General features: G+C 50.2%; 3 protein-coding genes across 10 annotated transcripts in view; 2 read left to right on the top strand and 1 right to left on the bottom strand.

Annotated features, from left to right (window-relative positions):
* Window positions 1–743: 743 nt before the first annotated feature.
* Window positions 744–16,167, top strand: PABPN1L (PABPN1 like, cytoplasmic). Its single transcript, XM_048816989.2, has 8 exons — window positions 744–763; window positions 1,840–2,017; window positions 5,561–5,669; window positions 7,074–7,141; window positions 7,827–7,933; window positions 10,741–10,828; window positions 11,570–11,715; window positions 13,892–16,167. Exons 1-8 carry the CDS (start codon window positions 744–746, stop codon window positions 13,929–13,931), a joined length of 756 nt encoding a protein of 251 aa, XP_048672946.2. The 3' UTR covers window positions 13,932–16,167.
* A 4,043-nt stretch (window positions 16,168–20,210) lies between these two features.
* TRAPPC2L (trafficking protein particle complex subunit 2L) lies at window positions 20,211–24,811 on the bottom strand. The gene is made up of 5 exons (XM_048870852.2): window positions 24,681–24,811; window positions 23,729–23,901; window positions 21,482–21,569; window positions 21,244–21,323; window positions 20,211–20,379 (listed from the first exon to the last, which is right to left on the bottom strand). The coding sequence occupies exons 1-5, from the start codon at window positions 24,711–24,713 to the stop codon at window positions 20,334–20,336; spliced, it is 420 nt and encodes a 139-aa protein (XP_048726809.1). The 5' UTR covers window positions 24,714–24,811; the 3' UTR covers window positions 20,211–20,333.
* GALNS (galactosamine (N-acetyl)-6-sulfatase) overlaps window positions 24,781–25,201 on the top strand; it is a 66,739-nt gene continuing 66,318 nt past the window's right edge. For 3 of the 8 annotated variants that reach the window (XM_075118473.1, XM_048870838.2, XM_075118471.1), the window contains exon 1: window positions 24,848–24,987. Coding sequence is in view for 3 of the 8 variants with exons in the window: in XM_048870834.2 (XP_048726791.1) it covers window positions 24,883–24,987 (105 nt within the window). In the remaining 5 variants the exon portion in view is untranslated. Of the gene's footprint in view, window positions 24,988–25,201 lie in introns of all 8 variants that reach the window. The other 5 variants (XR_007359297.2, XM_048870834.2, XM_075118470.1 and 2 more) reach the window with 5 other exon arrangements.

Below are 25,201 nucleotides of genomic sequence, written 5' to 3'. Positions count from 1 at the left end.
ACAATGCTAGTATTGATTTAGTTCCCTCCACCACCTAAGCCTCCCATCCCCAAAAAGCCCTGGGCAGAGAGGCATCAGCACCTTACAGGGCGGGAAGTAGCAGTGACATGACCTGCAAGCAGCTCAGAGGGGAATGCAAAAAGAACAGGAGGACTTGTGGCACCCTAGAGACGGACAAATTTATTTGAGCATAAGCTTTCGCGAGCTACAGCTCACTTCATCGGATGCACGTAGCTGTAGCTCACAAAAGCTTATGCTCAAATAAATATGTTAGTCTCTAAGGTGCCACAAGTCCTCCTGTTCTTTTTGCAGATACAGACTAACGCGGCTGCTACGCTGAAACCAGAGGGGAATGGGAGCTGTAAGGTGACCCCCAATAATAAGGCAGAGGAGGACACTTGTGTGATCAGCTAGCTAGTCACCAGGGGTCTAGAACCCCCAACCTGCTACTCTGAAGCACAGAAGCTGCTACCCAAGGAGCTGTACTGCCAAACTAGCTCCCCCAGCAGAGGGAACCTATGAACATGTGAGCTGCTCTGACACCCCCCAGCAGGGAGCTCTGGTGCTCACACCAGCTGGGCTGGGACCCCTCCGCCCCTGGGTGGGTCACCGCTTCCTGTGATTGGCTGCTGATGTATCAAATGGAGAGCTGGCAGGGGCTGCCCCAGGTGCAGCTTCCTCCTGGTCTCCAGGTTCCCTACAGGGGGTTGATTTGTTTGTTTGTGAGAAGGGGAGCACTCAAAATGTTTGGCTTCCAAGCAAGGTAAAGGGTGGAGCAGGGTCCCCCTGCTGCAGGAATGGGGTGTCCCCCAGATTTGCCTGTTGCTTTCTGTTCCTCCAGTGCTGGTGACATTGGACTGGTTTGCCCCGGGCACTGGTGAAAGCATCCACTTGCCTAGTTATAACCTCAGGCCTGTGCTCTGGCAATGCAAAGGGCTATGGTTGCCCCAGCCATGCTTCAGTGACGGTGCCAAACCTGTGGCTTTGGGGGGCACTGGGATGGGTGGGGGACAGTTTGCCCCAATTGGTGAGTCTAAAGCCTTCCAAAAAGCCAAGGTTGCCCTGCCTTTGCTTGGGGCACAGAGATGGCTGCTACTGGCCTGGCCTGGAAAATACATAGCTCCTATCCTGTTCAGAGCCGTTGTACGTGCAAGGTGCTGCAGCATATCTAGTCCCAAGCGCTCAGAACTCAGGAGTGGGTGTCATGAGATGCTCATGAGATTTTTAAAAAATAATCAGTGTTGGGTTCTCTTTATTTGCCTTCTGGCTCTCCCCAGCTCCCATTGCCCTGCTTTTCTCAGCAGCCAGGGGGGCCGGAGACTTACTTTAAAAAAATGTAAGCTGCAGTTTTCCTGTTACCCTCACGACTCCAGGAGCTGGGGCTTTAGGCAAAACGCCAAGAGTGGCAAGACTCCCGATGAAGCTGCAAGATTAGTCGTATTGACGATTTGTGTTCCCATCGTACCTAAGAGTCCGCCTGGGTCATAGACCAGGACCCCAGTGTGCCAGGGGCTGGACAAAGAGCTGACAAGCTCAATATAAGAGCAGAGACTTAACAGAGAGAGCCAGACAGACCAAAGGGGGAGCGCAAGGAAACAATGACCGTGCTGATCAGCACGAGGGGCCGTGCTCTCGGCACACCAGGGCCAAGTTTTGTGTTGGGCCCGTGGCAGAGTAGGGATTTGAGGGAGGATAATGAGGGGTCTTTGTGAATATGTCTGGGGGGGAGCGTGGGTGAAAACTTGGGAAGTGCTTCAGCATCTCAGCGGAACCCAGCGTCTCTAGCTGCTTAAATGTCATTTGAAACCTCTCTTTGTTTTTGTCACGGTTCCCATAAAGCCCCCTCTTTCTGGACCCCTCCGGGGCCTGGTGGCAGGACCCACCACCGTCCCTGGCCAGGGTGGATTCCTCCTGGGACATGGCTGAGATGGCAGCTCGGCAGAAGGCCGCGGACGAAGACTCAGACCTGAGCCCGCTGGAGGGGGACAGCGCAGAGGAGCTGGGTGTGCTGGACCCGGTGAGTATGTGTCTAGAGCACTGAGCTGCAACCACTGATGTGTCTTTCCAGGGACCTGCCATGGGGCAAGAGGGGAACCCCCCTCCCCCACTTTACAGTGGTGATGCAGGATGGGGTTCTGCTACACCTTTTCCTCAAGGCTCGGGAGCAGTGTGATTCATTGGTTGGCTGAATGTGATTTTGTGGCACTAATTTCATCCCCTTGATGCTTTACAAAAGCATGGGCTGGTGACTGGGACACTGGACAAGGGAGGACTTAGGACACCTGGGTTCTGGTCCTGGCTGTGGCACTGGCCTGCCTTGGGACCTTGGGCAAGTCACTTGTCACTGCTGCTGCAAAAAAGGGTGTATTTAACTGAGGTTAGCTAACCACAGTTAGCTAATCGCAGGGAAGACCCAATAACTCTGCTTGAACTCGGATAAGCTGCTCCAGCTGAAGTTTGTGGGGCAGCGCAGCTAACCCCAGTTGAGAAGAGTTGCCGGGTTTTCGCTGGTGTTTTAACCCGAGTTACGAATACACCCGGTTTTGAATTGCCGCTTGCGGTGCAGACGTACCCTTTGTCTGTGTCCTCACTGCAGAGCTCGCTCGGGCGATCAGCGCTCGGGTTAGCCTGGCTAGGCGTGAGCAGCCAGACTGCAAAGCCCCACCTGAGTTACTGCAGTCTTGTGGATGCTGGGCTCTTCGGGAGGCGTCGCTAAGACGTCTGGGGGCACATCGCCTTGTGCTGCTGAGCCGCTCTGCTTCTTTCCCAGTGAACTGGGAGGGAACTTGTCATCCTCTGGGCTCAAGGGGGGAGAACTGCAGGAGGGCATTGGAGGATATCGGCTCGGCAGCATCTAGCCTGTGTCCTCACTGCAAGGTACATGGCCTACCCGGTCAAGTGAAAGCAGCACCCAAGCTCTAGCCTATTGCCCAGCCTGTCCAGCTAGCCCCGGAGGAAAGCACCACTGCGCTCGGGTGAGAGAGTGTTGTGTGCGGACAGGAGGGTGGGGGCAGGCCCCAGCTAAGAGCCCAGGCTAACTCCGCAGTGAAGACGGACCCGAGAACATAAGCTCTTTAGGATGGGGCAGACGGGCAGCACCTGGCGCCACTGGGTGCTACCGTCAGGCCAGCAATAAACCAGGTTTGTTCCTACTCTGGATAAATATCGAACCCCAGATGACGTCACTCAACAAATGTGAGACTGGTTAGAGTGCTGGCTGGCTGCGGGGAGGGCTGCTCCAAAACAAGGACACACTATGCACCTCCTGGGAGGGTGTGAGCCAGTGACCAGACTTCGGGGGGGGATGGACATAAATAACCCTGGGAAAGAGACTCATACACACAGAAATGTCTTAAAGTTAACAGTAAAATATGATTTAAATGTCCTGGCCCCTGAGCGGCAAAGCTGATAACGTCGCGTTCACCCTCCAGGCTGTGTAACTTGCACCATTAGTGCTGGGTACTTGGCTTGGCTAGTGCAACTAAACTGATCTCTCTTATTTCTCTTTGTAGCCAGTCTTACATTTCCAGGTCTCCCGTGCTATCCCAGGGCTGTTCTTCCCCGCTGTCCCGTGCTTTCTCCCACAATGCCCCGATGCTCCCTACAAATATTCACCAATGCTGCAGGAAAGGGTTTACTTCCAAGCAAATGCTACTTGGCGCTGGAACTGGGGGAGAAACAATTCTCTTGATCTTAGATTTGTTTTTCCAAAGCTTAAATATGGAGCTGAAATGTCTCCTTTTTAATTAACAACCTCACCAAGCCCCTCCCCAACCCCGGAGTGAGTGCATTGCAATGGGAGGTGAGTGAGCCCAATGCGCTCGGGCTGCAGCCTTTATCGGAGGGCTTGGTACGACCACGTCCGGTACGGTTCTGATAAACCGTAACGGTGCTGCAGAATCCAGGCTCGGAGGCTGCTTCTCTTGGGGGTTCGCTGGGCCCAAATGTCACGACCTTTCCTAACCCTAGGTAAAAATAAGCCTTGCCCCTGCCCTATTAAAAGCATCTGTGCAAATGAGCCCATTTTGCAGGTAAAAGCCAGTCCTTTATCTCCCTCCCCGCTGCAGTAAGATCCCTTTAAGCCCACACCTCGGAACTTCTGCTCTACGGCCCCAGTCCCAAGCTTTGGATGCAATTCCCCTGACAGCATTCCTTGGTGGGGGAGAGGTATGCAGGATTCAGGTGGCTGCACATCCCCCCTTTTCCCCCATGGGAGGGTCCCCATGTTGGGAAAGGTGGCACCTTAAGTGGGCAGACCTGGACCGGTGGCAACTACACATCTCTGCCCATGAGCGGGGCCCAGTGTCTAGAGGGGGAGGATGGCTAAATCCAGGACAAACGTCTCCAGCCTTTCACCCGAGGGTTATGCAGCCCCAGCTCCTCTGAGCATCAGTCACTGGCCTAATGCGCTGGGGTGGAGGGTGAGACCCCCCAAAACCAACCAGACTGGCTGCTGGTGCCTGGCTGCATTCGGCCACCCATGATAGGCACCTTAGCCAGGCCTAGCTGCAGTCTCTGCTCCTGTTATTACCCTCTCCCCTGCAGGGGACTCAGGAGTCCGAGTCAGGATGAGCCAGGAATAGCAAAGACGCAGTTCCTGCAGTGCAGGGCACCCCCGCTGCGTGCATTGCGGGGCTGGTGGAGCTGAATGCGGATGAGCAGAGCACTGGCTCAGGCCCGCCCCGTGAGCAGGGGGTGAAGGGCGCCCCCCAGAGATAACCCCCTGATGGGGAAAGTATCCAGACACTTGGAGGTGATTCAGTAAGCCCAAGAGGAAGCAGAGCTGGGAGACAGCAGCTACTCCCAGCAGCCTCCCTTGTCTCAGGCCAGCAGCCAGGGTTCATGGGGCAAGGAAGGAGGCAGCAGCAGGAGGTGGAACTGGCCTCTGGCTGGGCCCCGCCTGCCCATAGCATCTTGCGGGAGTGCGAGCCTGAGGGGATTCCCACAGGAGCTGCCCATCTCAGGGGGTAGTAGTTGGCCCTTTATTTCTGACACGCACCTGCCATCCTTCTCCAGCTGACCCGACCTTCCCACCCCTGTTCTGCCGTGACAGTGGCCCAGGCAGATGGAGTGAGCCGGGCGGTGATGGAGACAGGCTGCGGGGGGCTGTGTTGCCAGGGCTTCCAGTGATTACTGGCAGAGGAGCAGCGTTGCCTAGTGGTTAGGACATCCCCAGAGCTGCTCCCTGCTCTGTAGCTCCATTTCCCCACCTGCAAAGTGGAGGTAATTCTGCCCTGGCTTCATTAATGGAGCTTTGTACATTGCTCAGAGATCCCAGGATGAAGCCTGGCTCTGGGAGATGCCATCTCTGGCCTCCATCCCGAAGGGGTGGTGTGTGTGTGTGTCGTGGTCGCCCTCGGGACCACATCATGCCAAGCACTGCAAAGACACCCTCACCCCCCCCCATGAGACAGGCCCTGCCCTGTAGAGCTGATGCTGAGCAAACAAGACAGATGCCAGGTGGGAGGAAACGGGACTTGCCCCTGGGGTCTTCTCTTGCACAGCTGCCCCTCTTTGCACTGGGTTCTCATGTGCTCGGTCTCTTGGGTTTGGTGCTCAGGAACTGGAAGCCATCAAGGCCAAAGTCCGTGAGATGGAGGAGGAGGATGAGCGGCTCAAGGAGCTGCAGGCTGAGGCCAAGAACCACCTCATCCTGAGATCGCAGGCAGGTACGGCGCTGCAGCTCCCCAGGGCGGGGTTGGCTCCCAAAGGGAGGTGTTAAGCTGAGGGTTTAGCTACACCTGGGAGGCACATGGGACAGGATTTCCTACCACGGGGCGAAATGCTGCCGTGTTTGAGACCTCAAGGGACAGCCAGTGCCACATCCCCATTAGCCACGGGGCGGGGGAGGACAGTGACAGTGTCAAAGGCTCCCCGGCCTAGTCTGCCTCCGAAGGCATAGTTGGCAGGGAGGCAGTGGGAGAATGGAGGGTCTCAGCTGTGTGAGAGTGGATGGAGGACCCCTACGCATGGCTTAGGACACTGAGCATGGGCTTCAGAGTGAGGGCTTATGGGTTCTGTCCCCAGTTCTGCAACTGGTTCTGCCCTGAGCCTGGCCTTGGACAAGTCGCTTAACCTCAGTCAGCGATGGATACAGCTTTCGTCCCTGGGGTGTTGAGGCTTAGGGCGTGAGGGCAGAGTTCTTTGAAGGTGCTGTTGGTGCCAAAGCTGCTGGCTTGGCACAAGTACCCGGAGCTTTCCAGGGTCGAAGTTCTATCATCTGGCTGTTCCTGCTATGCCAGGTCAGCTCTAGGGGCACGAGCCAGCTCCTGGGGCTAGGGAGATCCTTCCCCCAGGGCTGGCTGTTTCAGTGGGGGGTGGAGGGGTCGGGGTCTAGCGCCTCTCTCCAAAGCTCAGGCCACTCCAAGAGGCAGGCTAGATGGGTTACAGGTCTGAGCCTGTATGGCAGGTCCTTGTAAAATACCCCTCGCTCCCCTGTACCTTCCACCCTCTGCGGGGGGCCTTAACGCCTCTCTGGTGATGACATGCTCTAAGGACACAATGTGGCATGTTTGGGGTAATGCTCCCCCTTCCCAAAGGGGGACAGACCCCAAATGAGGAAGAGAATAAACACAGACGGCTGCAGGACTGGTTCCCTCAACAAAGGCTTGGGCCTAGCAGGGCATCAACACACTCAGCGCTCACCTCTGGAGATCGTGGTTCAGATACGGCTGTCACGTGTGAAATGAGTTCAGTGGCCTCCGCCTAGTTTGTCCGTAACACCCACTGCATGGTTTGCCATGACTAGAGAGGCCCTGGAGTGGAACAGGGGGAGGTGGGCTTTGGATCGGGCCTGAGGCACGTTGGCAGATTTGAGGATTGGGGGGGTGCTCAGGACAGAAATGGCAGGGGGTGATGCGTGGAGGAAGCATGTCCTGAGAATAAACGGACACCTTGTCTTTCATCTTTGAGGAGACCCCTTGCTCCGAAGGGCTGAGGGGCTAGTAATTCAGTCTCTAGGGCTGTCAGGGTTTGCCCTCCCATCAGCACCAACCTCACTTGGCCAGAAACCCCACTGCCCCCTGTCGCTCGCTCTCTGAACAGCACCGTCAAAGGAACCCTTGCCTCTGCAGGTATTCCCGTTCCTAGGACCACAGAGGAGAAAATTGAGGCTGATCAGAGATCCATCTACGTGGGCAATGTAAGTGGGAGAGGTCAAAAACCACGATGAGCCCCCCTTTTCGGTGATGTTCCCAGGGCAGAAAGCTCAGTAGAGCTAATGGGCTGGGGGTGGGATGTGTCATAAGACTGTCTGTCCCTGCCCTCCCCCTAGGAGCACAGTGGGATGAATGACTCGTTACCGGACGTGCTGCGCATCCCCTCCGATGAGGGGAAAGGGTGGAGCCGCTGGCTTGAATTTATTTCAAACTTATCTGCTTGATAATTTCCATCATTAACCCTGGGTCTGGGGCTCACTTGTGGATATTCAGAAACACAAGTGGCTTTGTTTGGACTAGCTAGGCCACACGGTATTGTTCCTGTTCCCTGATCGGATGGTCATGGCTTCGCTTCAGGTTTCCAAGTGGAATGTCTGATTCTTTCTGGCTGAGTGTCACCCCGGTGCAGTGAGCGGCCAGCACAAGGCTCAGGAGCTGCTGCGGTGCTAGGGGTCTACACGAGGCCTTGTGAGCCAGTGTCACCCCTGTGCCAGTGAGCATCTTGCTGAGAATCCTTGGGGAAGACAAGGCCAAAGCTGATGAGTGCAGCCCGAGCCGCTTCACTTCTTGATTGGCGCAAACTTTCACAGGAAGGGTTCTGGGGCTGGCTGGCAGGGCATGGGCATGTGCCCTTGATGGCATCTGAATGGAATGGGGATGTCTTTGCAGGTGGACTACGGTGGAACAGCAGAAGAGCTGGAGTCCCATTTCAATAGCTGTGGGCAGATCAACCGAGTGACCATCCTCTGTGATAAATTCTCTGGACATCCCAAAGGGTCAGTGCTGTGCTCTAGGGACCCTTGGATTGTGGCAGTTCGGGGTGGGATGGGAAGTATGTTCTGAGAACACAATGCATGATCTTCATATCTTTGCTCTAGAAATTCCTTTCCCTGAGCCCCATTAACTAGGGAGGGGGCCACTCCTATTTCTTCTCCCGTCTTTAGCTGGGATCATCAAATCCCTGCAGGAACCTCAGCTCTGTCTGACTTCCAGCATCTTCAGGGAAACCAGCTGTAGGACCAGCTTTGCTTTGGGTTAGGTTTTCAGGTTTGTTTCATTGTCCTCTTCCGCTATTGCCACCCACCCTGGGTGCAGAGAGCTCTTCTGCAGACCTGGCACGTCTGGTTTTGGAGGTTACCTCAGAAGCCCAGTGCTTTACTCCTTCCTCTTACGGATGTTTGAAACCCTGTCTGGAAACTTGTCAATGTCGTTTCTGTCTCTGCTGATGCGCTTGTTCCATCTGGCACAAGCTGGGATGAAAGGCGCTGCGGAGAACATGTCTGAACTTTCGATACTTCACTGATATAATGAATGGTGTCAGCACGGCTCTGGCAATTGGGCTCTTAACACGTGCTTCCTCTGTTGGCTTGGCAGCAGCACTGCACAAAATGCCATGTGTCCTAAATATATAACCCGGGGAGACTGGGTATTTTTAAGTGACTGTTTAAAAATATATTGCGCAAAATGAGGCACGTGTCCATTCTGTCACATACACCTGTTCAGATTTAGCATAAGCAAGGTCACGATAGGTGCGATTGTGCATATTCTGTACAAGGGTGCGGGTCTGTGTGATTTCATGAGTACGCTCCAATGAGGAACAAAGTAATTAAATGGGACACTGCATAAGATCCATCATATTCCAGGCCAGATAATGGCTTAATGCACTCACTTGTCTCAATCCATAGCCCACTACCCTCAGGAGGGGAGATGAGCTTTTCTGACAGCCTCTCCAGCTAGTTCTTCATACATACTCCAGCACTATCTGCAGAATAACTGTTAGCCACCTACATGTAAACACCCCCCTCTACATTAACACGGAGGTGTATATTTTTATTTCTATAACTAACTTGGCTGCTGCTTCTCTCCTCTTGCATAGCAGAGTCATGAGCCTGCTGTCTCCCTGTGTTCTAGAGAGTCCAGATTTATTCTGAACATGCTGGCAACGTGCTCGGTGCTATGGGACACCCATAAAGTTGGTCTCTGCCCTGGATAGCCTGCAAGTGAAGGCCCTAGTCCTGCACCGGAAACGTGTGGGTGGAATTCACTGCCCATGCAGATCCCCACTGACTTCAGTGAGGCTCTGTGCAGGCCCAGCAGTCCAGCCAAGTGCCATCAATTGCAGTATCAGAGCCTAAGACTGCCAGGGATTCAGAGCTATAGCATGATTTCCTTGGTCATTGAAGCTGGAGAATTTTCCTTGATTCAAAATCCCCTGGGAAGCTTAGCTCCAGGTGCTTTTCCTAGCTCTAACCATGTTATAAACTTCTGCTGCAGGCTCAGTCCCCGTCACAATCTGGACTCAATAGCATCTGTTTAGCGAGAGCTGCACTTAAATGCAAGGTGCAAGCTCGGTTTCAGATTGGTGCAGGGGGCTGTATGCTGCCTAGGCGGGTTGTCTAGAGCATGGCTTACCAGGTGGTTCATAGATTCATAGATATTTAGGCCAGAAGGGACCATTATGATCATCTAGTCTGACCTCCTGCACAATGCAGGCCACAGAATTTCACCCACCACTCCTAAAAAAGACCTCACATCTATATCTGTGCTATTGAAGTCCCCAAATTGTAGTTTGAAGACCTCAAGGAGCAGAGAATCCTCCAGCAAGTGACCCGTGCCCCATGCTACAGAGGAAGGCGAAAAACCTCCAGGGCCTTCCAATCTGCCCTGGAGGAAAATTCCTTCCCGACCCCAAATATGGCGATCAGCTAAACCCTGAGCATATGGGCAAGATTCATCAGCCAGATACTACAGAAAATTCCTTCCCGGGTAACTTGGATCTTACCCCATCTAAAAACCCATCACAGGCCATTGGGCCTATTTACCATGAATATTTAATTACCAAAACCATGTTATCCCATCATACCATCTCCTCCATAAACTTATCGAGTTTAATCTTAAAGCAAGATAGATCTTTTGTCCCCACTACTTCCCTCGGAAGGCTATTCCAAAACTTCACTCCTCTGATGGTTAGAAACCTTCGTCTAATTTCTAATCTAAATTTCCTAGTGGCCAGTTTATATCCATTTGTTCTTGTGTCCACATTGGTACTGAGTTTAAATAATTCCTCTCCCTCTCTGGTATTTATCCCTCTGATATATTTATAGAGAGCAATCATATCTCCCCTCAACCTTCTTTTAGTTAGGCTAAACAAGCCAAGCTCCCTGAGTCTCCTTTCATAAGACAAGTTTTCCATTCCTCGGATCATCCTAGTAGCCCTTCTCTGTACCTGTTCCAGATCCCAGCCCAGGGAAAGCACGCTGGCAACCGTCGTGCTGTAAACATTGTTTAATGGTTGATTGCACCTCCTGAATAATTTGAACCGATGGCGATAGGTATGGCTACTGTGCCAGCCGTGGTGCAGCAGGGTCTCGTGTGGTCTGCTACCCTCCATTCTCTCAGTGCTGTCTGGAGAGGTGCCTAGTCAGTTATCTGAAGAAAAAGCCTTTAGAGTGGCAGGACAGACTCCCCATGTTGAGCAGCAGACTGTGACGTTACCTGGCCACCTGCGGGGGCTACTGTGTTGTGACTTCCCCAAGCAGATGCTGCAGTGCAAAGGAGACACTGTCTTCCTTTCCCTTTCCAGGTATGCTTACATTGAGTTTGAAGACAAGAGCTCTGTGAAGGCAGCGGTGGAGCTGGACGAGAGCATGTTCAGAGGCCGGGTCATCAAGGTAAAGACACCGGGTCCAACAGGTGCGAGGCAGGAGTGACTAGTGCCAGGAACCTAAGGAGGGATTCGCCTTCCTGCCGAATGCACTTTGCTTCCCGGGGGTCTGCACCCGGACCACAGACTGGGCAAGAGATATATCATTGGGCTACAGCTGTTTGTACTTGGTTCAGGTGACTCTGGGTGCTGAAAAGGAGGCCTTCCAGTGCTGAGTCATGCCTCCAGGTCTCCCAGGATGCAGGCCTGAGTCAGGGTCTGAGCTGCTCCTGCCTGGCTCCAGCTTCTTTGCTATTTGTTTCATTGGTTTTGCCTCTTGCCTCCCTCCTTGGAGACGTTGCCCCGTCTGGTGATAGGCCTTGCCCTCTGGGGACCAGGGGCCAGCTCCACTCTGGGAGAGCCATTCAGTGCCAGGGAGGGCCTGGGAAATGTAGCACTCATGGCCACCTTCAAACCCTGCTCCCTGCCATACCAGACTGGGAAGCTGTTGCTATTGGTTCACCAAGACCCCAGGATACGCTGTCTCTGATTCGAGTGGGAGACGCGCAGTTTGCGAGGGAAGTGACAGGGAGTTTGCGAGGGAAGACAAAGCCCTGCCTGAGATGATTTAGTTGGGGATTGGTCCTGCTTTGAGAAGGGGGTTGGACTAGATGACCTCCTGAGGTCCCTTCCAACCCTGATATTCTATGATTCTAAGTGTTGGGGCAGGGAGGGTCCTAGCCACTCCTTGATCTTTGACTTGTCTCAGGTCCTGCCCAAGAGGACCAACATGCCAGGTATCAGCACAACTGACCGTGGGGGCTCCAGGGGCCGTTTTCCAAGCAGGGGGGGCCTGTCTCAAAGGGCAAACGTCTATGGAGTGCTGAGATCAAGACCCCGAGGGAGAGTGTACAGGTGAGCAGTGATGTTCCCTGCTGACAGGAGGTCGGCAGTAGAATGGAGAATCCCATGTGCACTCCTGCCCGGCAGGGGTTTGGTGTGGGATGTCTCCAGGCCTGTCGCTGTGGTAGCAAAATCAGCTCTGCAATTGGCATGAGGAGGGCATTTTCCCTGGTCACTAGGTGTCTCAAGCATAGGCTGTCCCTATCAGACCAGCTGCTGGGTGGTCAGCACTCCAGAAGCTCTGGGAGGCTGGGAATATCACAAAGCACTCACCTAGCCCTTTCCATGGCTAAGGCCTGGGACAAACACCAGCAGAGTCCCTACACCTGCCAGGGAGTGGGGGATAGAAGGTGGGAGTATTTATCCCCGTTTTCCAAAAGGAGGAAACCCAGGTGGCGACACCTGCCCCAAAGCTGCACACTCCCTGTATCTGCACTAGACTCTTCTCTGAGCTTTCCTCCATGGCTACCTGCAGTGCCATGAACAGTGTGAGTGCTACCGTAGACTGGCTGCGGGCACTTCAGTCTCCAGGCGGCCTGCCTGGCCCTGCTTGGAACAGATCTAGGTGATGTAGGAGTGAAAACGAGGCCCAGGTAACTGCCAGCTATGCAAGTGCTCCCCTCGCTCGGTGGGAAAACTTGGGAGAGAAAGGCTTGTGTTGATTAACCCCCTGCTCCGCTTGCCCTTAGTAATTGGCCTTGAATCAGCCTGCAGGCCATGCTTACTCCCTTAGCCCACGTTGCCTCTCTATTGTAATGCGCTCTTTGTTTTAATGGCTGGCTGCTGCCGTGTTTGTTCTGCAGTAATCCCTTTCCTTGGTTTAGGGTGGGTTTCCACTCTGATTTCGAAGTCGCTCCAATTGTCAGTCCATGTAAGCTGTCCCATTTAGAAGAGGAGGCAGGGCTATGCAAGGGACAGAGTGCAAGAATACAGACAGGACTTGCTAAGGGCAAGCGGAGCAGGGGGTTAATCAACACAAGCCTTGATACTTCTGGCTCCCCCCAGTAAAACCAGAGTAGTGTTCCCCATGGGGTGAGAGATGGGGTCGGGGGTGGGGAGGGGAGGGGGCGTGTTCCTGCCAGAAACTTCTCCTAAGGGCTTGAGGATGTTACTTCAGAGAGAAGCCTGCACTAGAAGCATATTCCTCTCCTGGTCCCACGGGCAGTCACATGCTGTTAACATCACCCATGTGTCCACATAGCAAGCGGGAGGCCTGGAGCCGCACACAGATGTGAACATGGGCACCCTGGCAGGGCCTGCGGGCTGCAGCTCTCCTGCAATTGAAAGGGACAGAAATGAGCAGTGACTCTTGTGGGAGACAGCTGCCCAGGGCGTGCAGTACCTGTGGATGTCCTTCCACCTCGGTGACCCAAGAATGGCTGGCTTCAAGGCACACTGAGATGAGCGCTGGGACCGATTCTCCAGCATGAAAGTGCTCCCATTGCTAGATACGGCTTGCTCGGCTTTATAGCCTCACTGTGGATAGTCGGGTTTATTCCCGTGGCATAGGGAATTCCTCTTGGCCTTGTCATGCTGTCAGTGAAAGCAGGCAGCGTGATCTAGTTGAGCGCAGCCCTAGGAATTGGCTACTCCCGGGTTCTACTCCCAGCTCTGCCACTGACCTGGCAGGTCACCTCCCCGTCTGTGCCTCAGTCTCCTGGTGGGGTTGTGCTAACGAAATGCTTGCACAGCACTTTGAAGACACAGGGTGCTAGATAATGGTTCTGTGGGCAGGCCTGCGCCCTGCGGCTTGAACTTTTAGTACATTCCGCTCACTCCAGCATCCTTCCAGCCCAGGAATGCACAGGGGCTCCCTTCAGAGCCACTCGCCGCTGCCTCGAAAATGGATGGTGAGCCTATCAAGGCCCATGTGCCCCGCTGATGAGAAACCAGCAATCGACCGAGCCAGTCTCATGCGGTGCCATCACCGGGCGGACCAGGCTATAACACTGTGAGTTGACGCAGCTTGGGAGCAAGGAGACGAGCTCTCTCTGGGCTATATTGAGGACCAGGAATGCTGCTCGTTCGTCTGTGTGAGGCCTAGGGCAGCCGGGCCATCTCGAACGGCAGGTCTCTCCCACGCTGAAGAGCAGACACAGTTTTGATTCGGTAACTGACTAAATCGCTGACCTAAGACCGTTGCCTGAGCCACCCTGTGCTTTCTGATACTGCTTTTGTTCTTGTCTAGGGGTCGTGGCAGGTTATCGCCGTGGTACTCTCCCTACTAGGCCGAAGGATGGGATGACGCTGGAGACTCCAACAGGGCTGGATTTAAAAGTGGGGGATGGGAGAGGGGTTTAAAGAGAACCTACCCGAGCAAAGAGAAGTGTGGACAATTTTAATATTTTTGCCTGGATGGAACGGTGCACTTGCACGTTGCGCAGTTAAAGGGGTGAGTTGTTATGAGGGAGAATGGAGCCAGGCTCCCCCTAGCACAGCTGGGTGCCCACCCCACTCAATGCCAGAGCCACACTGGTACTTTCCAGGAGCCAGAGGCTTGCCCCGAGTTTGGTTACAATGTCAAATCCTTCTTGTTGAACCCAATATTCTCCAAGCTAGAAAGAACTGATCTCTGGGCATACATTGATTGCTCTTCACAGTGAATAGGAACAGAGTTCACCAGATCAGCTTTGTCCTCATCCTATAGAAACTGGAGGACAGGGCTGCATTTTAGGACTCCATATAAGTCAGATTTGGCGCTCTGGCACTTTTGCTATAGACACTGCTCTAGCAGGGATGTGGGTGGGAGCTTCTGGAGGACTGTGCAGAGCATTCAGACAGGGCTATGTTGGAGCAATGGGGATAGAGGGGAGCATGGGAAAATAATCCCTCTAGGAGAAGTGAGCTGCAGGATGTTCTGTTTCCAAAACAGTCAGCTGTGGACCAGCTTGAAGTACAGCTGTCAGGAGCATGTCTCTGCTCCACCCACTGCTGCCACCGTGTGAGAAGGTCTAAACCCCTCCTGCTGCCAGACTAGAGAAACAGATGCCTCCACTTTGTTCTCTGTGACTCACTTCTTCAGCCTGTCCTATGGATCATGGATGCTGACATCTCTTTAGTATAGGCAGGTCCTCAAGATGCTCCAAGGAAAGTGGGATCTCTTCTACCCTCTAGAAGAGCGGGGTTAAGATTCTGGGACACCACTTAGATTCAGATCCGGCCTTATTTTTTTTTAACTTAACTGTAAAAACCTCATTAGGGTCTTAGATAAATTTTGCAGGGGAAATACAAACCTTTTCCGTTGAATTAAAATAACTCATTAGGACTTTGTCCCCCTAAGTGTGGTCCCGATTCTGCTCCTGGGTAGAGGAGTGAGCATAACTCTGTGTTTTGGCTCTCTCAATGTGCTCCTACTCTTCTGTATCTAAGAGCAGGATTCAGCCCTGTAAATCTCCTGGAAGAAAAGGCATCCCTAACTTGGGTTCTCTTTAAACATTAGTGTGTTTTCTTTAATGTCTGGGGTTACACAAGACCTGCAAACTCTTTCTCTCCCCCGATCTTGTTCTGTAGCTGTGATGCAAGTCCAGGCACTCACTGTTTCACTTCTGATGGGCAGAGTTTGAATCCAGTCTCTAGTGACAAGTGTGAGTTTTGTGGGCCTAAGCTTAGGCTCTATTTCTTCCTCTCCCAGTGACCACAGTTTGGAGGTCAGAGCTTGAAGGCCTAGGCTGAAATAGCAGGGGTTGTTGCCAGTCAGGGTGGAAGTGCATGGAGGGGGTTTTGTGTGGGAATTCCTACACAGCACCTGTCTGCATTGTACGGTCCAAGCCACTGCAATTCGTCTCACTTTCATGAGCGCTAAACTTGCTCCTATTTTTAAAGGAAAATGTTTTTGGTTAAAAAAGAAAGCATGGTTAAAAAACTCTGTGAACACTGTTACTGTATAAAGTTATACATTTAAATACATTTTATTAGAATTCCAGCACTAACTGGTCAGGACCTTTAGTCAGGATTCCCTTTTTTCCAGCTACAACTGATGCAATTACTAACCCTTAAAGCAGCTTTCTGAACAGTTGAAGGGACGCTGTCAGGATAAGAAACCTATTTTAGAAACAGATTTTCCTCCCTGTTAACACCTTGGATCATTGAATTTCAAAAATCTAACTCCTCTCACGTGTTTACTATTTGCACTTTATCTAGAATGGAGCATAGAGAGACTGGGCTGGTTCAGGAGAACCAGAAAGTGAAGCAACAAAGTTTGGGTTGCAAATTTTAAAAGGGCAATCCAAACCTTTCCCATTGGGTTAAAAAAAGAAGTCATTTCTGTTGGTAGATCTTGTAAACCCTAAACTCTTTTTTACAAAACCTATTTTTTGGATCTAAAGTACCTGGCAGTGACCTTTTAATGACCGTTGTTGAAAAGGAAACACTGAGTGCTGGTCTTGGCAAGTGGAAAGATTGATCTCACCTTTTTATGTGTAAAAGTTTATCAAAATAGTCACGTACAGGTGTGACTTGTTTGGGTGGGAGGGGAGCTGGAGAATGGGAGAGTGAAGTGTTTGACACTTAAGTTATTACTGATGAAATGCATTGATTGAGCTGAGCAGACTTCTCTGATCAAGTTCTGTTTGTGAGAAGGTACTCTTTAATTGTCATATCTTTTTTTTAAAAAATAAATGATCCTGCTGTCTAAAACAGTTTCTTCCAAAATGAAAGTGCAGAAAAAGCAGCAGACCTGTCTTTGCATTCAGCTAGTTGCCTTTAGAAGGCTCTTAGACCACAGAAAAAATCACACCTACTGCAACAAGATGATGTTTATTAGAGAACACCATAATATAGGTCCATATCCACTGACATGGTGAATTTGGCCCAGAGTCAGGAGCCAAGTGAATTTCCAGTGGTTGGAGTAAGCGAGTCTTCCAGGTTAGCATGTGTTAGGAGAAGGTGAAAGGGCTCACTCTTCATTTGCTGCAGCTCTGTCCTGGAAAGCTAATTGTTACTTGTAGTTAAACCATTGTTGGACCTTTCTCAAACAAGGGACCTGCAGGTTTTCTTGGCTTTCCAAGCAGAGCTGTTCTCTCTGATTGGCAGAGACATAGTCATGATGCCTCAGATTCAGTAAGACCACAAGAATGGCATGCAAGCCAGCACTTGAAACCCTTCCGAATGTCATTTATCATTCTCTGCTATTTTGCAGTGATTTAACTAGAGTGTTTGTTTTTGAACAGTTTGTCCCTTCTCAGATATGCAGGCCCACATGCACCCTGGTGTTCAGTAGACTTATACCGGGGACAAGTGTGGCACATAACATCATACATCTGTGCTTCCTGTCTCCCTTCTACCTCTCTTCAGTGAGGATTGGCTCCTCTGAAGTCAGAGAAGGAAAACCTCTATTAGCTCACATCTTCCCCATCCCCTGAGGATCAATGCAGGATTGTCCCTGCAGCATGTGTAATGATTTTATGGCAGATACAGAGCTGGATGCCTTAGGAAGTGCTTGGAGTATGGAAAAGATAGAGAAACCCAGGAATTTCTCCACTTTCCAAGGAACGAGAGTTAGAAGATTTGGAAAACCAGCCAGGTGTTGATGCAGAGTTTTCAGGAGAAGTTTAGACTATACATCCAGTGCAGCTCTGGTGTTCACTCTGTGTTTCCTTGGGTCACTGCCTTCTGGACTCTCGAGATTTGAATTTCTCTTGCTGTGACCACAGAAGCGCACTCTGTGTTGCCAGACAGCTTGGAGAGCAGTCAGCAAATGGCTAGGAGCAGGCAGAGCCTCTTTCCTTCCAAGAAGCCAAGAGAAGAAATAGTGGAATAGAACGGAAGAGGCTCCTGCCTTCTCCCAGCATTCAGAAAGGGGAAGGGAGAGGAGGATCCAGCAGCCCTAGCGAGGAGAGGGTTAGAAAGGAGGACTTGTTCTTGAAGGAGTTGCAGCACCATGTCCTGACATCTTGGCAGCATTTGCCGTGAGGGATGATCAGTAGATGATGCTGCTGTAATGTCACTACACAACACATCAGAAAAATGGATGTTGATAGGTTGGAGGGGGTTTGTAGAAGAGCCACAAAAATGATTAAAGGATTAGAAAACATGCCTTATAGTGAACAGACTAGAGGAGCTCCATCTATTTAGCTTAACAAAGAGATGGTGAAGGGGTGACTTGATTACAGTCTATAGTTACCTACAGAGGGAACAAATATTTGTTATTTAATAATGGGTTCCTTAATCTATCAGAGAAAGGTGTAATGCCATCCCATGGCTGGAAGTTGAAGCTAGACAACTTCAGACTGGAAATAAGGTGTAAATTTTTAACAGTGAGTAATTAACCATTGGAACAACATACCAAGGGTCGTGATGGATTCTCCATAACTGACTGTTCTTAAATCAAGATGGGGTTTTTCTAAAAGATTTGCTCTAGGCATTATTTTGGGGGAAGTCCTATGGTCTGGGGTGTACAGGAGGTCAGACTGGATGATCACAATGGTCCCTTCTGGCCTTGGAATCTTTGACTCTAGAATCCTTTATAACAAGGGCAACCTATCCATGTTGTATTCTAAGGGTTGTTACATTGGCATGGTATGAGCACTTGTGCTAGATCCCCTGAGTTTACTACTATCATCCAGCCTCAGGAGTGGTCTCCTATCTAGTGTACCTGTACCAGTAAGCCTGTTCTATTAATGGCTTGCAAAACCTTGCATCCTATAGGTAGGATATGCCTCGTTGAGATAGGTACAGTCCTTTGTTTTGGTGCATATACCTGCTTCTGATATGATTTCCATTTAAGAATTCACCTTAATTTGTTCAAATGCCTACTGCCTTTGGCAGGTCTGTATTTTTACTTCAACTTTTCACCTATTCTGAGGGAAGAAAACAGGAGACTAATGGATGTTAAACAGGTATTAGTGGGGTTAGTGTGCAATCCTCAATGTAGTCCAGAAAATGAACAGAGAATTCACTATTTCTCTTCTGGCCAAAACAGGATAGTCATGTTAGGGTCCCCTCTGCCAGCCACTTAGGTATCTGTATGTTCATGCACAGTGCAATGAGATTCTTACATGGGATCAATACAAGGGGCTTAGACTGATACAATGACAAGTTGGAACTGGAAATACAATGCACACTATTATCTCTGCCCTCGGGGTGGCTATTTTTCTGCTACCACAGGACTGCAACCCCACCTTCTTGGGCTTTGATCTTAAAGCGGAATTAGTTATATCTAGATTAAATTGATTAAGGCAGCATGCATGTCTCCGGGGCTGTTGAAATGCAGATGGGTGAGCAAAGAACACAGACTAGGTATCTGCATAGGCTGTTCTAATGCCCCAGTCTAGCATGAAGGAATGCCAAGCTGCTGGAGATAAGTGACTGAGACAGAACAAGAAAAAGTGGAGGGTCAGTAACCCCCTTTGTAACATCAAACGCGAAACACTTCAGTTTAATGTGGCTAAAAAACCTCATCCTCCATAGCTGCTGTAGAACCACAAACTGGTTGTTTGTAACTACAGGTCAAATTTCAGGCAGGTTTGCAAGCGCTAAAGAAAATCCCAACGTACGGTTTGAGTAGACTCTTGTGCACTACCCATAATTCATGCCCTGTGGCTTGCCTAGCACTCTCCCCCATGAAGGAGGGGATTAGCTGAAGGCACTGGATGGGGTTGCTGGAGATTGGGGTCCAATTACTGGCTCTGCCCCAGCCATCTCATGTGACCATGGCAATCTGCCTTGGGTAAAATGAAGCCAGGTGTGCTGCAAAGGGTGCAGCTACTTATGGTGCTTGGGGTGTGAGCATCCAGTGATGGGCCCTGTTGCACTAAGCTGCTGTTGTCTCTTTCCAAGTAATAGTTTTTTTGCTTTGATAGTTATGGGCTTCAGTATGTGCCCACCTCACTGATCTGGACGCTCCTACCACACTGAGGAAACACAGCTAGGGGGCCAGATTTGGTTTAGTTTAAAACATTGTCAGGAAAGAACAGCATGCTCTGGCTGCAGCACTGGGAACCCAGTGTTGTGAGTGGCAACGAGCAGAAAAGGCTCGTCCAGATTCTGCCTGGACTGGATCTATTAAAGCCAGGGAGTCCTCTTATGACAACTGCGTCCAGCAGCAGTACTGCACACTGCTCTAGGAAGAAGAGGTGGTCCCGCTCAGAGCAGTAAACCAGTTCATTTTAACTCTCCCAAGAGTGAGGTCAACCTAAATTTGCCATTCACAGTCTGCATTCGAGGTCTGTTTTGCTCAACAGTGGAGCAGGCTGCTGTTCTCTTATCATGCTGCACCAGGCACAGCTATTTCAAGCATAAGGTAGGGGTAGCCTAGCACACAGCTGCATCCACGTACACTCTCAACTCTGCATGCAATTTGGGCAGACAATCGTGTGTGCAATTTAACATGCAGCCCTGGGCTTTACTAAGATCAGACATGGACAGCGATCAATAGCTCACTACCTTTGTCTCTATTTAGGAGCAAGAGACCCTTCCATACTAGCTAAAAGCAAAGCCCTATATTCTGCTAAGCAAGTTGTGCCACTCTCCACAGCGTGACTGGCCACAAGAACACAAGCAGACATAGATCCAAAGAGTAATAGGTTTATTTTACACAGAATAAGTTCGAAGACTATATATACACACAGCTTCACAGACATACTTCTGTACAATAGAGAATGTCCTCAGATATGAAGAGAATGGCTGGAGCTTCAGCACACCTGCATCATCATGGAGGTCACCATATTCTCAAAGGCCCTAGAGAAGGAAGAGTATGAAATATTAAAGAAAGAGAAGACAGTCCACCACACTGAGATCTCTCATACAAAGAAGCTCTTCAGTTAGTAGGTAAGATATACCATTAAAAATGCTTAAATAGAAGTTAACTTCCCACAGGCTTGACTATAAATATTTCATTCCTTACCACTGGTGCACTGCATTTCACAAACCATTACTTTTCTTCTAATAAAGCTGAAGTAACCATGGTTCTTGCCCTGTCAGTAGACCACAGTCATTTTAATGGCAGGAATATAGAATCTGCTTTTGCATATGCATCCATGGGGGGAAAGGGGAGAAACACTCACTGGTCCCACAAAAAGCTTTGAATATAAAAAGATGGACAGTACCCTGTCAACTGTTTTGAGAATTATGCATTTCGGAAACAGTCTCCTCATCCTTACTCCTCTACAGAGGCTGAATTGTGGAAAGCTACAGCCTGCCTATTTAGAGGTGTCCAGTGGACAAGGCTGTTGACAAAGTATTATCCACCATGTTTCAATAAAAAGAATATTTAAGTGAGATCCATTGGTAACTTTTTTAAAGTAACCTCAGGTTCCTGAGTCAGCATTTCTAATATCTGTTCATAGAGCTACTAATGAGTGTGAAGTGTGTGGGAGCCAGTTAAATGTAGCCTCTAAGGAGGACAGTACAATGGTAAATTTTCTATTCTGTAGAAGTAGTCCAAAGAGAGTACAGCTGCATGTTTTTGGAAAGGAGTTTGCAGCTCCCAGCTTTAAACTGATCACCCACAGAAATTACAATCTTAAAAGCTAAATCCTAATAGCTCTGCATGTCCCAGAAAGGCAACAAAATCAAAAGGATTAGTGGAAGCAGCTCACTCACCTGGAATGAATGCAGTCCCCAGGGTTATAAAAGGGGTTGCACATTACATCTGTGTATGAATTATGCAGCTTTCGGAACATCTGAAAAAAGATCATGGTTTGTTTTTAATTAAAACCTAGAAAATAACTGGGGGAGGGGGGGAGGGTTGTTTGTTTCTTGGCTTCTCAGCATTTTATGAATAAGTGGAAGGAGCAAAAATACTGATCTAGCAAGTTGCATTCTGATTTCCTGCACTTACGCTGCGGATCTCATTGTCTCGAAGTGCTGTGTTTGAAGAATCTACCACCATAACAAACTTCACCTTGGAATTTGTCACGTAGCCATATCTGTGCAGCTGATTAAGGAACATATTTTTGACACACAAGTGCCTGGAAAAGCAACTAAAATAAGACTTAAGTACAGTCAAAAGTTTACAAGTGGCTGTCACTCTCAAGATGGTCACAATATAATCCATGTCTAGATGAGATAAGCAAGGGATTGGGTTCTAGAAATTGGACTTATTTTCTACCTTAGTGTTACCATTTCTGAAAGGATGATAATAGTGACCTAGCCTCACGAGCATAGAGAGGGTTGTTTGTATAAAGATTTGTAACTAGAAAGAGTTATGACAGGCTGTGTTTTTAGACAGCAGCTACCTTGCCTGCCTCCCAAGGCATGTATTACTGTTCAGTAATTGCATAAATGGCCTTCAATCATCAGCCACTTTGATGATAATTTCTTTGGCTCTCAAGAAACCCACTTCATCAAAGAATTCTGATTATTCTTTGCAGCCATGCCCATTTGGGTAGCTAATATCACAGACTTAGTGATCACTCAACATCAATGTTATAATACAGAATCTTTGAAGTTAGCAGCAGGATTATGAAGACATGGATATCCTCTGTCAGTTACATTAGTCAGAAAGGGAGGACATTTCAATCCATGTGATTAAAAGGGAAGCAGAAGGCCAGCCACAGAAATGTTAAAAGATCAACTAGTCTCATAACTATGAGGTATAGCTGCAGTCCTGAAATATCAACTTTGTATATGAGAAAGCTTCTACAGTCTTACCACCTTCAGCTGCATTACCAGAGGGGGTCCAATGCCTCTGCCTCAGTCACAGACAAGTTGTCACAATTTTAGCTAAGTGAAGAACTAGATACTGTATTTATAAATTGCGAAATCTGACCAAACCATAGCTAGCTTCAGATGCACCAAACTTCCTCATTGCAGACAGGAAGGGCAGGTCACTACTGCTTAAGTCAGTCTAACGTGTGCTGTTCAGGTGTGTGAAAAAAGACACCCTCCCTGAGTGATGCAAGTTAGATTGACCTACGCACTGTCTACGCTGGCGCTATGCTCTCCCGCCAACACAGCTTCCGCCTCTTGCGGAGGTGGAGTAATTATGCCGACGGGGGAGAGCTCTCCCATTGGCATACAGCGTCTTCACCAAACGTACTACAGCAGGTACATTGATGTAGCGCTTCTAGTGTAGACCTGCCCTAAGAGACAGGGCCAAGAATAAACAGAACCGATATTATTCAGACAACACCACATCTAAACAACCCTTAGGACTAGGACTTCTATTTGACACTGCAGCAGCAAATCTTGTGTTGTGAAATAACTGCTCTGTGTGAATAGACCAATGCATGTTGCCACAATGCCGCCAATAAGCCACAGTGGTTGCCTGTGCAGAGCGGCTTGCAGGACTGGGGCCAAGCTAAGAATATATAAACCCATGCTGTTTGGATGCTGAATGTCAGATGCCAATACCCACTTAATGATCACAGATACTGTGGTACAAAATCAATATTTGAAGTGAAGGGTTTCTAAAAAATAAATTTAAAAATACAGGACCAGATGCTCAACTGCTGTATATCAGCATAGTTCCACTGACATCAGTAGAATTACTGATTCACACCAGCCAAGGCTCTGACCTCTTTTAATCTTCACCTTTTGCAACAGTCATTGCTATTTACATTCCTTGTATCAACCTAGTTTTACAACAGCCAGCAAAAGGGATGGTTGTCCATTTAAAGGTTTCATTTCTAGGTTTTTTCTTGCTGCAGTGTTTGTGTTTCAAACAGTTTAAAAAGCAACCATTTTCATTTTTTTTTTTTTAAATAGAGGAAACATTTCGACTGGTCTTAAGTTTCCAAAACACTGGCTTTCACAAAATGTCAATTGACAGTGTCCCTTTAAGCACTCTCTCAGACGTTGTTTTGGTCAAATGAAAGTACCAAAAATCTATGAGACATATGCATACTAATCCACAGCACACTTGCCCATCAAAAATCAAGCTGCACAGTGGTTATTTCACAACACAGGATTTACAGCTGCAATGTCAAATGAAAACAATGGTAAATTCTAGAACTGGAAGACAGATACTTTTAAAACCTAACCCTGCATTCCTTGCTTTTAGAGAACTCAGTGGGAGTTCTGGCTGAATAAGGACAGATTGTAGAAACAGGCCTTATAGAGCACACCTGTCAGGCATTAAAGATACACTTTGTAGTCTTCAGTTGGGTACAGAAGTCCCAGATAGAGCTCTCTCTGATCCACAAGGGCCTTCCCCATGGCAGAGATCTTTTCATCCACAACATCCAGGGAAGTGTGCACTGTATAATGGAACTTCAGTTCATTTTCTGTTGGGATGCTTCGGATGTACAGGGGATAATTCTAGAAAGGATGATAACAAATTGTGCTAACCGGGGCTACCTATTCTGTGCTCAAATAGATTAGCAAATGTAAGTGTAGTGCTCTGAGGATGCAAACTGCTATTATTTAAAAACTAGCTATTTTTAACCACAAATTCTATTTAAAGATATCATAGAATGCCACTGGTCTACACCTGTATATCGCAACATGTATTTATACAGCAGATCTAGCTTTATCCTCACCTATTAACAGTCTTTAGAGGAGGACTACTGCCAGGTTTACATTTTCTCATAACACAAAGGTAGCGAGTGATCCATCCATCCCCCTAGGTGAGACTGCCCCCAGCCCATCTAGTCATCTCATTGGAATCATCCTTCCTGGAAGAAAGTCCATAAAGGGCTCCCACAGAGCGAAGAAAACCTGGGGCTTCCCAGCCACTGCTCCAGCAACCCCTAGGCCAGCCTCTAAACAAGCCCCCCGCAACTCCCAACCCAGCCCCCTCCCCCCTAGGGCTCCCGCCCCCCCATCTCCCAACCCAGCCCCCTCCCCCCTAGGGCTCCCGCCCCCCCATCTCCCAACCCAACCCCCTCCCCCCTAGGGCTCCCGCCCCCCCATCTCCCAACCCAGCCCCCTCCCCCCAGGGCTCCCGCCCCCTCCCCCTACGGCTCCTGCCCCCAAGACCCACCCCCTATTACTCCTGAGTCCTGCCCCCATGACCCACCCCCTACTGCTCCTGCTCCCCCCAGCCAGCCCGCCCAGCGCCGGCTTCCTGCCCTGGCCGCAGCGCGCCCCGCCCCCACCTCCTTGGCGATCACGGCGATGCACACCGCCATCTTGGACGCCGGCGCCCCGCCTCGCCCCGCCCCTATCACGTGATCAGGCGGACGCTTCCTCCTCCTGCTCCTCTCGGCGCGCGGGACTCAGGTCATGTGACTGTCTGGTGAAACGGGCTCACGTGACCCGGTCCCGCTCCCAGCGGGCAGGAGGAGGGCGCCGGTTGCCATGGAGAAGCGCCTGCTGCTGCCCCTGTGCCTGTGCTGGGCCCTGAGCGCGGGGGGCGCCGAGCGCAGCGGGCTCCCCAACCTCCTCATCCTGCTCATGGACGATGTGAGTGAGCAGGGGAGGGGCACTTTGTCATGGGGGGGAAGCTGAGGGGTTGTCGCTGGGCGGGGGGGGTTCAGTGGGAGTTGTAGGTGGGGGGCTGGTCACTGGGGGAGTGGAGACTGGGGGGGTTCACTGGGGGTGTAGGTGGGGGGCTGGTCACTGGGGGGGTGGAAGCTGGGGGGGGTTCACTGGGGTATAGGTGGGGGGTTGGTCACCA

This window comes from Caretta caretta, chromosome 12 (genome assembly GCF_965140235.1).
Source record: "Caretta caretta isolate rCarCar2 chromosome 12, rCarCar1.hap1, whole genome shotgun sequence".
In the NCBI taxonomy this organism is placed as follows: Eukaryota; Metazoa; Chordata; order Testudines; family Cheloniidae; genus Caretta; species Caretta caretta.
This window is presented reverse-complemented; position numbering and strand designations above follow the sequence as displayed.